This window comes from Lotus japonicus, chromosome 5, assembly GCF_012489685.1.
Source record: "Lotus japonicus ecotype B-129 chromosome 5, LjGifu_v1.2".
NCBI lineage: Eukaryota > Viridiplantae > Streptophyta > Magnoliopsida > Fabales > Fabaceae > Lotus > Lotus japonicus.
The window spans coordinates 60,534,779-60,549,939 of NC_080045.1; the positions used below are offsets into that span (position 1 = coordinate 60,534,779).

The following is a 15,161-nucleotide window of genomic DNA, read 5'->3' on the forward strand; positions in this document are numbered from 1 at the left end:
TTCACATGGCAGCTGACAGGTGAAATGAATTTCCCCAACCTCTTCACTAAAATCCACTCAACAATAATTCATGGAGCCAAGCTGCTCTTGCAATCAGTAACAAAGCTTCAGGCGACCAACAAAGAAAGAAGCATACCGCGGCAGGATCATCAGTAGTGGCCACTTGTTCTAGACAAAAAAGCTGCTACAAATTGCATATGAACCTGAGGAGAGGACAAGAGATCAAGGCCAGACAAAGTTTAAGCTCCATCAGTAGTGATTAGGAAAGCCATTCTTCAAAGCAGCAGCTTTGGCATCTTCCACCAAGGAACTTCGAAGCTCCTGAGGGGGATTAAACATCCAATTACCCAACAACTTGTCTTCCATACAAAGCTTGGCAACTTGGTGAGCAGATATGTTTCTCTCCCTATTAGCCCACACAAACTCACAACGGTGGAATTGTCCTCTTAGGTAGGAGATGTCCTGCAAAATTGCACTTGTTTCACCAATCAAGAAACCTGAATTGCAAGCCTCCACTAATTGTTTGTTATCTGATTCCAGCACTACTTGTGGGCAATCCAGATTGTGATCCAGGACTAATCCTTCTCTAATAGCACACGCTTCAGCTGTCAAAGTGGAAGAGGCAAAAATCTTGGCACTTGAGCCAGCTTGGAGCGTTGAGAATTTGTCACGAATTAAGACACCAATGGAAGCATGTGGCAGGTTAGCCACCCAACTAGCATCCACGTTTATTTTGAGATTGTTTCCATGGGGTGGAAACCAATCCACTGACCTCACAGTTTGTGGCAAGTTATCTTCTTTGACTGTGTTTTCCTTGACTGGTTGTGCTAGGGCCATGGTTTGGATTTGGCTGAAGACTCGCTGTAGAGCAAACCAAGGATCAGGATGCATAGAATTAAAGACCACATCATTTCTCCCCTTCCATATAGACCAAAGGACACATGCCAAGGTGGAGAAGTCTTTTTTGAAATCAAGTGACAAGGCTTGTAGAGTAGTAATCTTTTGCATCAGCCACACATCAAAGGACCCTAAGCCACCTGAAGAGATTATCCATTGGAGCGAGGAGCCAAACCAAACCGCTCTCGTCCAAGGACAAATAAAGAATAGGTGTTCCACTGTCTCATAAGCTTCACTGCAGACTGGACACAAACCCGTAGGTGAGATCTTTTTCTTCCATAAATTATATCTTACTGCTATCGAATTATGACTTGCCTTCCACAAAAAAATTTTGAGCTTTTGGGGGATCTGAGAAGCCCAAATTGTTTTCCATAATTCATTTGGAATAATGTGTGAACTTGTGGTTAGGGGCTGGACTCTAATTGAGTTGCTTCTTGCTACCTTGAAACCTGAACAGACAGAATAGTCCCCTCTAGGATTATGAGGCTAGAACAAAACATCTGCTTGATTAATTTTACTGACCGGAGTTTGAAGAATTTTAAGCGCCAAATCTGGTTGAAAAGTGCCACGAATGAGATCAATATTCCAACCCTCTCCATTAGGTGAAACCAGATCACTCACCATTAAATCAGGGGCATTCGTAGGCTGAATAAGTGCATCACCGGAACTCAACCAATTGTCCCCCCAAACCTTAATTGAATGGCCTCCTCCCACTGCCCATCTACTAAACCTGGTAATGAAATCCCTCCCCTCAAGGAGGCTTCTCCACATCCAAGAAGGGTTGCAGCCAAGCTTAGCATGTAAGAAATTTGAAGAAGGGAAGTAGATTGACTTTAGAACTCGCACCCAAAGTGCCTCTGGATTCGTTAGAACTCGCCAGGCCTGCTTTGCTAGGATCGCCAAATTTTGGAATCTGAAATCCCTGAACCCCATTCCCCCTTCCTCCTTGCTCAAGGTTAGTTTTTCCCAACTTCTCCAATGAATCCCTCGCTCCTTCCCTTGCCCCTTCCACCAAAAATTAGAAACCATGGAAGACAGCGAATTACAGAAAACCTTTGGAAAGTACACAATTGCCATAGCATACGAAGGTATTGCTTGTATAATGGCTTTAATCAAGACCTCCTTGCCAGCTTGGTTCAATAGGGTCTCCTTCCATCCTTCTATTTTTTCTCTAACTTTCTCTTTAACCCATGCCAAAGAGTTACATTTGCTCCGTCCCCAGATAGCAGGCAGCCCCAGATATTGGCCCGGGTGTTCCCAAATGGGCATATGCAGGAGGCTCGCAATATCCCTTTTAGTGCGGTTCACAGTATTCTTTCCAAAGATTAATCCAGACTTGGTGACATTTATCCTTTGCCCTGAGGCCCCATTATAAAGGTTCAACACTTGTATTATATTTGTCGCTTCTGTAACATTGGCTTCCGCGAATAGGAGCGAATCGTCTGCAAAAAATAAGTGGGTTAGGGGCGGTGAGAGAGTATTGAACCTGAAACCATTGATCAGTCCGCTTTGTTGTGCTTGCGTGATCATAATTGAGAGGACATCCATGGCCATGACGAAGAGATAGGGCGAAAGCGGGTCGCCTTGCCTCAACCCTCTCTCCGGGATCAAAGGGTTGCTCAGAAAACCATTAACCTTTGTTGCTTCTTTTATTTCTCGGGCTTATATTTGGGTCTGAATGTGGTTCAAGATAATATTATTTTTTTGGTCTCAGGTTCAAGATAATATTTATCATACTATAATTCGTATTGTGGGCTGGGGTGACTATTTTTTGCTGGGAAAATAGGCATTCTATCACAATCTCTGGGTTTTATAAGGTGGAGTTTTCACCGTAGTGACTTGAATTAATGAAATAGTTATCCGTTGACCCAAAAAAAAGGTGGAGTTATTGTGACAAAAAAAAGTTGGAGTTTTGCTTTGACTTTCTTTTTGTGGGCTGACATTTTTTTTGTGTTGTATTGTTATATTTCTTTCATCTTATCTTAATTATTTTTTGGATCGATCGACAATCCGTGAGAACCCCATTTAGCAAGCCTGTATCCGCTGTCAAACTCGAATAATCTGTCGTTAGTGAAAGGACGATGGCGGATCTAGTGATTTGATGTTTGATACTTAAAGGAATAAAGTAAAGTGAGAAAATAAATACTTATCATATACATGTGATATGATATGACACAAATAGTTTCAGAAAAAGGGTGTACATCATTAAACTCTTAATTATACTACACCCTCCAATCCTCCATCAAACGTTACAAGACATGTAAGAAAACTGGAAACATAAAGGATTAATGCACATAGTAATTAAGAAATTAAACTCCTCCTAAATTCATTAGTCAACCAAACATGAACCATTTTCTACGTACCTATGGTCCGTTTTATTTTCTCCACCACCATGATAACACTAGTTAGATCAAATCCACTACCTCTTTCACGACAGAGGCCACCAAGGTTTCCACCTTCCTGTTGGGAACAGAGCACTTACCACGAACCTGTCCTTGTTTCCCAGTCAACACATCCAACTGGCTCAACTTGACAACAGCATTAGCAAACTTGTCAAAAAACAGCTTCCTATCAGAAGCAAAAGATGCCACAATATCCTTCGTCCTGGCATCACTGAACAAATCCTGATCTGAAACAAATAAACCCTGGCGGTTGATGAGATCAACGTAGTATAAGTTATCAAACACGTTGGGGGTTCTCACGTCCAGCATGGCGGTGTTGGTGGAGTTTTTGGCGGGGCAAGTGGTTTTGAGGTTGTTGGCGAAGGTTGGGTCGATGGGGATGTCTGACTGGGTGATACGGTCAAAGAAGGAGCCGCAGTGGGCCCGTCCGAATGTGTGTGCGCCGGAGAGTGCAACTACATCGGTGGCGTCGAAGTTTCGTGGTGCGAAAGCGTCGAGGAGCTGGCCGGTTTTGAAGAATGGTGGTGGGAGGTTGCTTGTTCCGTTCACGCTTAAGGTTAGGCCATCTTTTCTCCCTAGTGGCACGTCAAATTTGGGACCTCCTGACTATTCAATTCAAAAAGTAACAAAATTTAGTGAATGATGAGGAATTTCCACGCACAATGCAGAGCGATAAGAGATTATTAAAAATATAACGAATTGTAATGATTGATTTATATTTTGGCTATCCTTTGTTCCATCTTTAATTTGACCTTTCTCCAAAGAACAATGATTTATCCCCCACTTACTTTTTTTTCCTTTTCATATTAGATTATCCATCACAACTACATATTGCTCTTTTCTTTTTTCTCCGCCTCTACTATACACCTCAAAAAGAGGTATATATGATCACTCCCATAGTCACATTGTCCTTCTTGAATAAATATTTTACTATTAAGTGCTATGACTTTTTGTGGCTCTCTACCAAAGTACTTTTCTAAAAAAAAAGTTTTGGATCATGAAAATAAGTGTTGTTTAACTTAAAAAAACTTACCGTGTAGGGTCATTTAATTTATTTTTTTATGGATCAACAATAATTAAGATGAATGGATCAAAAATTTCATAAATCTTTATGGAGCTAGTATAAAAAAAATCTTATTGAATCACCATATATAGACGAGGCAAAGCAACCACATGCGATGAGTTAGACAACCTCATAAATTTATGACTTTTTTGGTTAAGTATATGTCCTCATATGTAGACTCTGAAATGCTAAGAGTAAAAAAATATTTAATTAGCAGGAGTTTTAAACATCCGAAAACTAAATACATCGATCGATTTGATGGTGGTTTGTGTAGCACTTCTAAGCTGCTCGATTCATTTTTTTTTCTTTAATACTGTGCAGATTATGGCAATTTGTTAATAATCATTATAGGTTAAATATATAGATTATACTTATCAAGTTAATCAAATCAATTCAAAATAGATATTCGATCTTATATTGCACAACGTTTATATATATTCATTCACACATCACTTTTTCTTTTATATATCTTTTCCATCTACTTTCATTTTTTCTATTATTTTTCTATCATATAATTCAACATATTTTTCATTTCTTAATTACTATTCTTATGTACTTTAGGCGCAAACCAAAACTTTTCCTGCACTCACCAACCCCACTACCCTCAAACCTTTTCTGAACAAATATTATACATACATGCATATATATATGCATACAAGTACATATACATATATACTTTATTTGTGTGATGCGCCAATACATAACAAAAAAAGTTAGTATGAAAATGATCAGATGAAAGGAAATAATTACTAGGGAAACAGCTTCGCGTGCGGCGAGAACAACGAGGTCAGCACAGGAGACAACGTTTCCACACTGCCTCTGAACAAGAGATCGAAGGACTTCAATGGTTTTCAAGGCCTCTGGTCTTATTCCTACATTTGCTGGTTGATCCCTTTCACTTGGACTTCCATCCAACAATATCGACCCATCACAACCCTGCATTCATTCATAACCATAATGAGAAACAAAATGAAAATATAAAAAAATGTGATATATGATCAACGTGAGAAAAATTAGAAATAAAATGTTTGTATGGTGTATACATCATAGAAATTTTTTCCTTTTCGCTTCGTGATTTTATTTGGATTAAAAAAGTTTTGGACGAGCTTATTTCCTTAATCATGTTTAATGATCTACTAGTCCCCTGCACCTACTATTTCTACTTAATACATTTGATCCAGTTTCAAAAACAAAAAGTACCTTACGTGCATTAGAAAGAAAAGGAAAAAACTATAATACTGAAGATTGGAGTAAACTACTATATATACATACTCCTTAATTACCTGAACGAAGCAGTCATGGAAGAAGATCCTGAGCAAGCCAGGAGCTTGACCACTGTCCTGTTTGAATACTTTCTTGAGATGGTTTCTCACGATGACTTCAAGCACAGGACAACTCGACGCATAGAAGTTCCATGACAGTCCACTCACAATTGGAGGCCTCGCTGCTACAAGTGCCTCGGACTCAGAGGAGGCATGGATGCATTGGGAAGCAAAAAGTAATGAAGAAATCAAGAGCAAAAAGTACAATTTAGGCGTGCTACCACTAGCTCTAGCCATCTTTGGTTTGGTTGAGTGAGTGAAGTTAGCAGCATCCACTAATGTTTATTTATAGATGGACTGGGAGGGTTGTTTTGGAGTTTCACGTCTTTCTTTAATGAGTGCCAATTCTTTATTAATGTGTGGAAGTGGAACCCATGAGATGCACATGTTACACTCTAAACCTTAAGAAAATGCTTGATGAACATCCAAGTAGGTACACATAAAGTGATTTTTTTTTTTATTTTCAGTTTGAAAATGTTTTCACCCAATGGAGGTCTACAACTTCTTTCGCATTTGGGGCATTGGATGTGATCTCGAATTTTAATGCCCTAGACAGACTTCCAAACTGAATATCAAACACAAACTAAGAAGTTGACGCTAACAAAGTAAGAACTTACGCAATAGCTAAAAATAGAAACAAAAAAAAAAAATGAGGGGGCATAAATTTTACGCACTAAATAAAATTAAGAATGACTAATTGAATAAAGACAACACAATTCTCTTTTGAGGGATAATAAACATTTTAATACTACTTAGAAATTTTTTCTTTAGGGTGATTGCCTCAACTTTATTGTGCATGACTCTGTCCCCCTTGCTTTAGAGTGTCGGTATTGGGGATGACTTTAAAAAACCTGAAGCTAACTTGTAGCACTAGTTTAACCGACTCTAAACCAACACAATTTGTTGGAGACGTTGGTCGACACAACGACCGACACAATAACAGTTGCTATGCATAATCGATGATGAGACATATACCACTACACTATAAGAATATGTTGAATTACCGCTTAGCGTTAGCCACACATCAGGGCTAAATTTGACTAGTTAGCCTCGACGAAATCGACACAAGACCGACATTAGTCACACAAAAAATGCTCATTAATATTATGTCGGCTTGACCATCGCTATATTGCATGCGTGGACTAAATAACATTTAACCTCGGTTTTGACAGACGCTAAATCATAGACCAAAGTAACATATTGAAATAAAACCCTCTTCAAAATTTTGACAAAAAGTGATGGTTGGATTAAGATGCATTTATAGACAAACTTGAAATTAAACTAACATTCCACGAATCCATAGTGTATAACTAACATTGCACAAACTTGAAATTAAACTAACATTCCAAGAATCGATATTGCAATCCTTCCATCACATTATTACCCCCACTTGGGTTATAGGCTTACGTTACCAAGCCCGGTGACAATAACGGTGCCCACTAGGGTGGGCAACTTTTTTTTGGATCCACCGGTGGACCATCATTAAACACCGTTGGATCTTGGAATATAAGAATATTCTTTAGATTAATGGTCAAGATTGAATTTCAATTAAAAGGGTATAATTGTCCCCCAAAATCCCCAAACCCAGTAGCAATTCCTTCATCCAGTTCCCTGCCATCTTTCTCCAATTCATCAAACCCACCTCTTACATTGCCAAATTCCTCATTGTTCACACTTTCTTGTGAATACTGCGACATCACATCTGCATCGTTTGAAGTAGAGTATCCATCACGAGCTACTCGAATTTCAACAACTTCACCCAAACCATGCTCATCCACAGCCACTTCACTGTAACTATCAGAACCTAAATCACTGCAAAATGCTAGTTCATCTTCTTCATCCATGTCCCGCACCTGGTGCCTGTGCACACCAGAAATCCATTCGTTCATGTCGCAAATCCAGATCTGGATGAACAAGGTGGAAAGGTTCCTCCTTTCTTTGTTCTGACCTCAGATTCGAAGAGAGGGGAGAAAGATCTTCGAGAAAGTACCTTCCTTTCTGAAAAAAGAGGACATCGTAGCTTCGCCGGAAATCGCCTCCGGCAGCGGCGCATGGCGGCGGTTTGGCCGGAGCAGAACTGAGCATTGGGCCTTCAGAAGATTTCTTCTTTTTCACTTTCCTTGATTGGGTTGTTTTGACAGAACAAGAGGAAAGGGTACAAACCCGATCTTCATCTGGGTTAGTATCTTCATGACGTTGAAATATTGGTGGAAAATCAAATCTGTTAAAGCTGCAGTGTGAAAATGAAACATGTATTAAAATTACGGCATCAATTCCAATTAAATTAATAAAGATTAAACTGTGTACTAAGAAAAGGATATATAAAGTTGAACATCTCAACCACATAATCATTGCATCAGATGATCTATGTTAATGGTTGAGGATGATAGATTCTGGATTCCTCAGTGGTTGCGGAAGAAGGAGATTAAAGGGGGATAGATAAAGAGGGGAATAACCTAAAATATCCTTGGTGTAAAGTCTAATATACCCATGGTGCACCGGTAGACCAAAAAGAAAGTTGACCACCCTAGTGGGCACCGACAATAACAACAATACATGAGTATATAAGTTATGACAAATCCATTTATCCACCGAATGTGGGACTAGGCTCGTTAAACTATTCTTTTTTTTTTTTTTTTTTTTTTTTGATAAAAATCGTGATTTTATTAATCTAAGAGTTGTGATATACTCACATCTCCCTTTCTCTTACATATTATTTCCATCCTATTTTCTTTTTTTTTCTCTCTGCATTTTCTGTCACATCACCTATCATATCACTCATTTACCTCTCTTTTCTTCATAATTTGATGAGGTGGAGGTGGAATTGGTTTGTGAAAATATTTTTACTCTTAAACTAATCGACCATCACATCTCATCGCGTCCTTTGTTAATGTAATCGAGCTAGCACAAATACCGAAAAGGGCCAACATAATTATCACTTGCTTTTTAATATAAATAGTCATCGCCAAAATTAAAAAGGATTAGATGAACATGCTAAAGTGATTAGTACCATGGCTAGAGATAGTGGAGTATTTTAGTCATCCTCATTGATGAATATATAGGCACCGGATAATTTGTTACAGTGTGGGAGAATAAGGTGAGATACAGAGCAGAATTAAAGAGTCCATTCTCTGCAAATAATTATGAAGTTAACATGTTGCAACTCTACATGTCAATAATAATAATGATTCTACTAGAACACCTTAAAGGCTTAAAATAGCACCGAAAGTGATTCTACTTTCAACATATTTATCCTCAAACAAAAGGTTAAGTCTGTAATCAAACAAGATGTTTAAAATAATGTCTTAAACGTATTTTTTATCCATTTATTTTGATAGTTGAACTCCATTTTTACTCCCATTTTTTTAAAACTGACATGCTAAACCAAGTATTTTGAACCAAGGAAAGCTATTAAGTCAAAATTAATCTCATCACTAATGAATAAATACTTTGTTTCTGTCAGAAGCATGGATGGATAATTTAGGATTTCAATTGTTGCAAACTTAGTAGGGGCTCATCATGACGTTCCAAGGCCCCTTCTCGACAATCTCCTTTGCATCTTTCTTCTTCGAATTTATTTTGGTCTACAGTAAAATGAAAACACAAAGATTAACTAGAGGTGACACAACCCTCTTATTAACAAAAAGTGGAACAAGATCCTAAAAGGGAACATATAGCATTCTAAAAGTACATTGCATTTGCAAACACAATGTCACTAGCCAATTTATGCGAGAATTAGCATTTCTATGAATAAGTACAAAGGAGATACTCCAAGAGCGAGAGGTAATAGAGAAGATTTTTGCTACCAACGAGATACCCCAAAGGGAGGAAACGTCACAAGAGTTTCTAATAATCTGATTGCTACCAACGAAATCCATACTTAATCACTAATTTTTTTTTGAAACACTTAATCGCTAAATTAAAAATGTTACACTTTACTAATTTTGTTTTTGGTCAAAGAGATAATGTGCCATTCATTAAAGGTCAGGCCCAAGATGAACAAAAATGTCTCAACCAAAAAAACAACAAAAATGTGATAGTAGACGTTTACCATCGCCACAAACACGCACGTGAAACAATATTATATAACAATGCTATTATAATAGAATTACATTAAAACAATCTTACTTATTGCAATATTTTTGCTCTTCCTATGTAGCTATTTTATTTACATCGTTTTGATAATCAAAGTGGGGCATTGATTCCAACAATTTAACAACCTCAACCATTTGAGGCCTTTCCTTTTGCAACTCACCAGCACACATACAAGCAATGCGTATATACTCCTTAACACTTTCTTCCCTCAACCCTTCTTCATCTCTTGAAATCTTCTCATCCACCATTTTCATCTCAGCCCCCTGCTCCTTCATCTTCCTAGCCCACTGGACCAGCCCAATGTCCACCCCGTCGAACCTCACCGCCAAATTGGGCCGGTGCCCCGACGCGGTTTCCATCATCAACACCCCAAAACTATACACATCCACCTTCTTATTCGCCACAAGGACACCATCCCTATACTCCGGGGGCATGTACCCTATAGTTCCCGCGAACTGCGTTGACACGTGCGAATGCGAGGTATCTATTCTCCGGGCCAGCCCAAAATCAGCTATATGGGCCTGAAATTCAGAGTCCAATAACACATTGCTAGCCTTGATGTCTCGATGGATGATGGGCTTGTCAAGCCCGTGAAGATAGCAAAGCCCATGGGCCACACCGCGCATGATGTTGACCCGGTGAACCCACGTCAACGGGAAGCAGCGGAAAACGTCGTCGTTTGATGAGTGCCCGTGAAGCCACTGGTCAAGGTTCCCTTTCTCGATGAACTCGTAGACGAGTAACCGTTCCGGGCCGGAGGCCCAGTACCCGAGGATCTTCACGATGTTGCGGTGGCCGAGCTTGCTGAGAGTTTCCATCTCCGCCGCGAACTCACGGAAGCCTTGGAAGGCGTCGGGGGAGAGCTTCTTGACGGCGACGACGGCGCCGGTGGAGAGGCGAGCCTTGTAGACTAGGCCGAAGCTGCCGTCGCCGACGATTAGGCGCGGGGAGAAGTTTTCTGTGGCGCGGGAGAGTTCTTCCATGGAGATCTTGAGTTTGGGATCCCAGGACCAGCTGGCGTCGACGATGGAGAGGGAGGAGCTGGGGTTGGGGTTTCGGAGAGGGCGGGCTCGGATCTGGTTGTTGCGGCGGGTTCGGGATTTGGTGGATTTGCGGTGCTGGCAGAAGAGGATGGCGGCGGCGAGGAGGAGCGTGACGACGATGAAGCTGCCGATGGCGGCGAAGATGGCTTGGACGCCGTGGTCCATGGTGGGAAGAGAGAGAAAGAAGGTTTTAGAGAATGAGAGAGAAATGAAGGGGGAAGGTGGGTGGGTGTGGGTAAGAACTAAGAAGACTAGACTAGTCAACGAGTTTGTTTGTTGACTTGTTCATCATTTGTAATGTTGGGAATGAAGATTGAATAGTGTATTTTAGTGGGGTGGTGCCAATGACATGATTGACATGACTATAGTGGTGAGACCTTTAATTTATTGACTTAAAAGTTACTCCCTCCGTTCCCCATTATAAGTCACATTTTTTGAAAAAAAAGTATTAACTTGGAGAGAGAAAATCATAGAAAAGTAAATAAGGGTAATCTAGGAAAGTAAATTATTTTTTTTACAAATTTATTATTAGTAACTACTTTTCTTAATCTAAAAGAATTAGTGAAAGTTAGAATGTAATGGAGTTCCTTAGGACTGTTCATGGTTCTCTCAGAACCGAAGCTAACCAAAAACCGAACCGAAAACCGAACCGTTAAGAACCGAACCGTTAAGAACCGAACCGAACTCGAACCTAAATTTAAAAACCGGTTCGGTAACCGAACCAAAATCTCAAAACCGGTTCGGTAACCGAACCGAACCGATATATCCATTTATCCTGTTTCCACACAACCAATAACGGATAACCAGTTAACCACAGAACCGAGAAGTGAGAACCAGTGATGAGTGAACCCTAATTTCAGCACCGCGCCTCCTGCTCCTTCCGCCGGCCGCCGCGCCACCTCCTCATTCCGGCAGCGCCTCCTCCTCCTCCTTCCGGTCGCGCCGCCGTCACCTTGAACACGGCCAGCACGGCAGAACCGCCGTCACCTTGACCACCGAGCTCAGATTCTTCCCACCAACAGCGACGTTCCAACGTAGGTGATCTGAGGTCGTAGACTCGTAGGTAAGCTTTCTATTTGTTTGAATATCTATTCATTGTAGTTTCTGATCTGGGTTTGGTTCATTTTTGCTGATTATTTGATGATTGCTTTTCTATAATCGTTTGTGATGCTCTAATTATTGGCTCAAAAACCAATTTAACTTTTGAGTTGAATTGAACTGCACCCTTAATTGTAATTAACATGTTAATAAGCTCCCTGAATGTAGCTTTCCTTTCGGTTGTTATTTGACATTGGGGGGTTGCTATATGTTATGTTATAAGTATATATCAATTGAACATCCTAGTATTGTTTAATTATGTACCATTGTACCTAATATTGTTTTTATCTGGTAGATCTGCTTTTGATATTTAGTATTTACAGTCATGTTGAGTTCATTGTCTCATTTGCGTAATTTGCCAGGTTGAAGTCCCAGATGCTTTGTTAGAGCTGTACTTGCTGCTGAGATTGACACAATTTCTCCTCCAGAGCTTGTGAAACAGTTTGAGCAAGTCCTAGCTGAAAAATCTCAGGTCAGTTTGATATTTAGAATGTTAATTGAATTAAAGCTGCAAAATCTCAAGTCCTAGCAGTACATTTAGAGGTATATGATGATTTTCAGCACTGATATTTTGAATGTATCAAGTTTCTTCCATTGCTATATAAATTGTTAATTTGATAATTAGAGGTATATGCTGATTTGTAGGCTGCAACACTGATATAACTTGTTCTTTTGCTGCTATTTGTGTCTTAGAATCACTATCTTTTGCTGTAATCAGTCAATGTAGTTATGTGCTTGTTGCTTTGATAAGTTGCATCATGACAATGTAGTTTTTTGAATAGATGTCGTCACCAAGTAACCAGATGGATTCCGAGTTCCAAGAAACTATGCAAGATTCAATATTTTCTACACCAGTTACTAACACTGGAGTTGATGTTACATTCCCACCACATCCTAGCACATCAACTGGCAAAAGGAAACAACCCTCAGAAGTGTGGCTCCACTTTTCACAACAACCTAATGATAAGAGAAGGGCTGCGTGTAACTACTGTGGTACTCTCATTAGTAGGAATGGAACAAGTACTATGCGGACCCATTTGACGAGATGCTTGCAATATCCAGGCAGTGAAAAAAATAAGAGAAGAAAAGATGGTCCATTTCCGCAGGCTGCAGAAGGACAAGTAGGAAGTGGCATTGTTTCTTCGCCTACGGTCTTTAAGTTTGACCAAGATATATGCCGAACAGAACTTGTGAGGATGTTTATTGCTGCTGAGCTTCCATTCCGGTTTGTCGAAAATGAAGCCTTTCGCCAGTTTCTAAGTGTTCTACAACCGCGATTTGTTGTCATTTCACGGTCTACTCTGAGGAGGGACATTGAAAAAACGTTTGTTGACGAACAAGTGAAGTTGAAAAGGTTCATGTCCAAACATTGTGGTAGGGTGTGTCTTACAACAGACACATGGACTTCTGTGCAGAATTATTGTTATATGAGTTTGACTGCGCATTTTATTGATGATGATTGGAACTTGCAGAAAAAGATTATAAACTTTCGGAAAGTTACGGGACATTCTGGAGTGGTTATAGCTAACAATGTCGAGTTGTTTCTGAATGAGTGGCAGCTAAGTCAAGTCTTGACTATAACTGTGGACAATGCTACATCTAACGATTCTGCGATTGACAAGCTTAGAAATAGTTTCTTGCCATTGAACAAGGTGATTTTGAATGGTGAGTATCTTCACATGCGTTGTTGTGCACATATACTCAACTTGATTGTCAAAGAGGGTATGAAAGAGATTGATATTTCTATTTTGAGGATTCGAAATGCTGTGAGATATATGAAGTGCTCTACTAAAAGATTTCTTAAATTCATGAGCTATGCTGAAAGTGTGCATATATCATACAAAGGTATGCTGAGTTTAGATACAGATACTAGGTGGAATTCAACATACACAATGTTGGAGGCAGCTGTACAATATGAGAAGGTTTTTGTGTTGTATGAAGCACGAGATTCCAAGTTTAAGAAAGCAATGTCAAAAGATAATGGGAAGGGTGTTCCTACATCTGCAGATTGGGACCATGTGAAGTCTATTTTGCCTTTTCTGAAAATATTTCATGCTTCCACAAAGCGCATTTCTGGTTCCTACTACGTAACCAGTAATGTGTATATGAAAGAAGTATTTTCTATCGGAAAAAAAATAAGGCAATATGAAAGTGATTACAATGCTAAAATAAGGTCAATGGCTAGCAACATGAGGAAGAAGTTTGAAAAGTATTGGGGGGACCCCGATAAAATGAATGTCTTCTTGTTGATTGCTGCTGTACTTGATCCCCAAAGTAAATTGGGCTATGTTAGCCACTTTTTGAAGTATTTCTTCGGTGATGAAATGGGGAATGAGTTGATATCAAAGATGAACTCTAGCTTGAAATCTCTATATGAGCTATATGGAGGCAAGGAAGCGGGTTCTCAAAGACAACTCGACCAAATGGATGAAGATGATGATGATGATGATGATGATGATGATGATGATGATGTTTATTGCATGAATTACTACAACCAAGAAACTGGATTTCGGGTTGATGCTACGTCTGAGTTGGAGAAATACTTGAATGAAGCCCGTGAGCCTTTTACTAAAGGGGTTGAGTTTGATATTCTAAGTTGGTGGAAGGTCAACTCAAGTAGACTTCCGATCCTGTCAAGAATAGCTCGAGATATATTACCTATTCCGGTCTCTACGGTAGCATCAGAATCTGCATTCAGCACTGGAGGAAGGGTGTTGAATGATTTTCGGAGCTCCCTAACTCCGAAAATGGCAGAGATGTTGATTTGTACCCAAGACTGGATGAAAGGAACACCTTTTTCCCTGGTTTCTAGTGAGGACTTTGAGGAGCTTGAGAGATTTGAGAAAGGTTAGTTTGCATCAATCTTCTGTGTGAATAGGTTTTATAAATTATTTTTGAAGTAATAAAGTATTTTACTTTTTCGCAGAGCTTGTTCAACGAGAATTGACTGCTGGTTCAGAAAATTACAACCTTTATGATGATGATGATGAGCTTTAAGTGGTATTTTCATATTGCTACCTCTTTTATTACCATTGAAAGTGTATTTTCATATTGCAATATTTTTTTTAAAGTATGGTAGATGTTGTTTGCTCTCTTGTTCTGCTCTAAAACTTAAAACTGTTCTGTTCTATGTGATTGTTAGCTCAGAGTTCTGTTCTGTTTGGAGATGAATTGATTCTTAACTTTTACACTCTTGTGTTGATTTCAGCAGGAGTCTTCTGCTTTTAGACAAATTCAAGTG

General features: G+C 39.5%; 4 protein-coding genes across 4 annotated transcripts; 1 reads left to right on the top strand and 3 right to left on the bottom strand.

The window, feature by feature from the left end:
• Positions 1-249: 249 nt before the first annotated feature.
• Positions 250-2,451, bottom strand: LOC130719921 (uncharacterized). The gene is made up of 2 exons (XM_057570515.1): positions 1,420-2,451; positions 250-861 (listed from the first exon to the last, which is right to left on the bottom strand). The coding sequence occupies exons 1-2, from the start codon at positions 2,449-2,451 to the stop codon at positions 250-252; spliced, it is 1,644 nt and encodes a 547-aa protein (XP_057426498.1).
• A 577-nt stretch (positions 2,452-3,028) lies between these two features.
• Positions 3,029-5,949, bottom strand: LOC130721223 (peroxidase 12-like). Its single transcript, XM_057571984.1, has 3 exons — positions 5,646-5,949; positions 5,113-5,298; positions 3,029-3,905 (listed from the first exon to the last, which is right to left on the bottom strand). Exons 1-3 carry the CDS (start codon positions 5,919-5,921, stop codon positions 3,303-3,305), a joined length of 1,065 nt encoding a protein of 354 aa, XP_057427967.1. The 5' UTR covers positions 5,922-5,949; the 3' UTR covers positions 3,029-3,302.
• Positions 5,950-9,737: 3,788 nt separating this feature from the next.
• LOC130720510 (putative serine/threonine-protein kinase) lies at positions 9,738-11,118 on the bottom strand. The gene has a single exon (XM_057571157.1). The coding sequence runs from the start codon at positions 10,985-10,987 to the stop codon at positions 9,836-9,838; it is 1,152 nt and encodes a 383-aa protein (XP_057427140.1). The 5' UTR covers positions 10,988-11,118; the 3' UTR covers positions 9,738-9,835.
• Positions 11,119-12,311: 1,193 nt separating this feature from the next.
• Positions 12,312-13,270, top strand: LOC130719923 (uncharacterized). Its single transcript, XM_057570516.1, has 3 exons — positions 12,312-12,392; positions 12,703-13,214; positions 13,267-13,270. Exons 2-3 carry the CDS (start codon positions 12,703-12,705, stop codon positions 13,268-13,270), a joined length of 516 nt encoding a protein of 171 aa, XP_057426499.1. The 5' UTR covers positions 12,312-12,392.
• Positions 13,271-15,161: the final 1,891 nt, after the last annotated feature.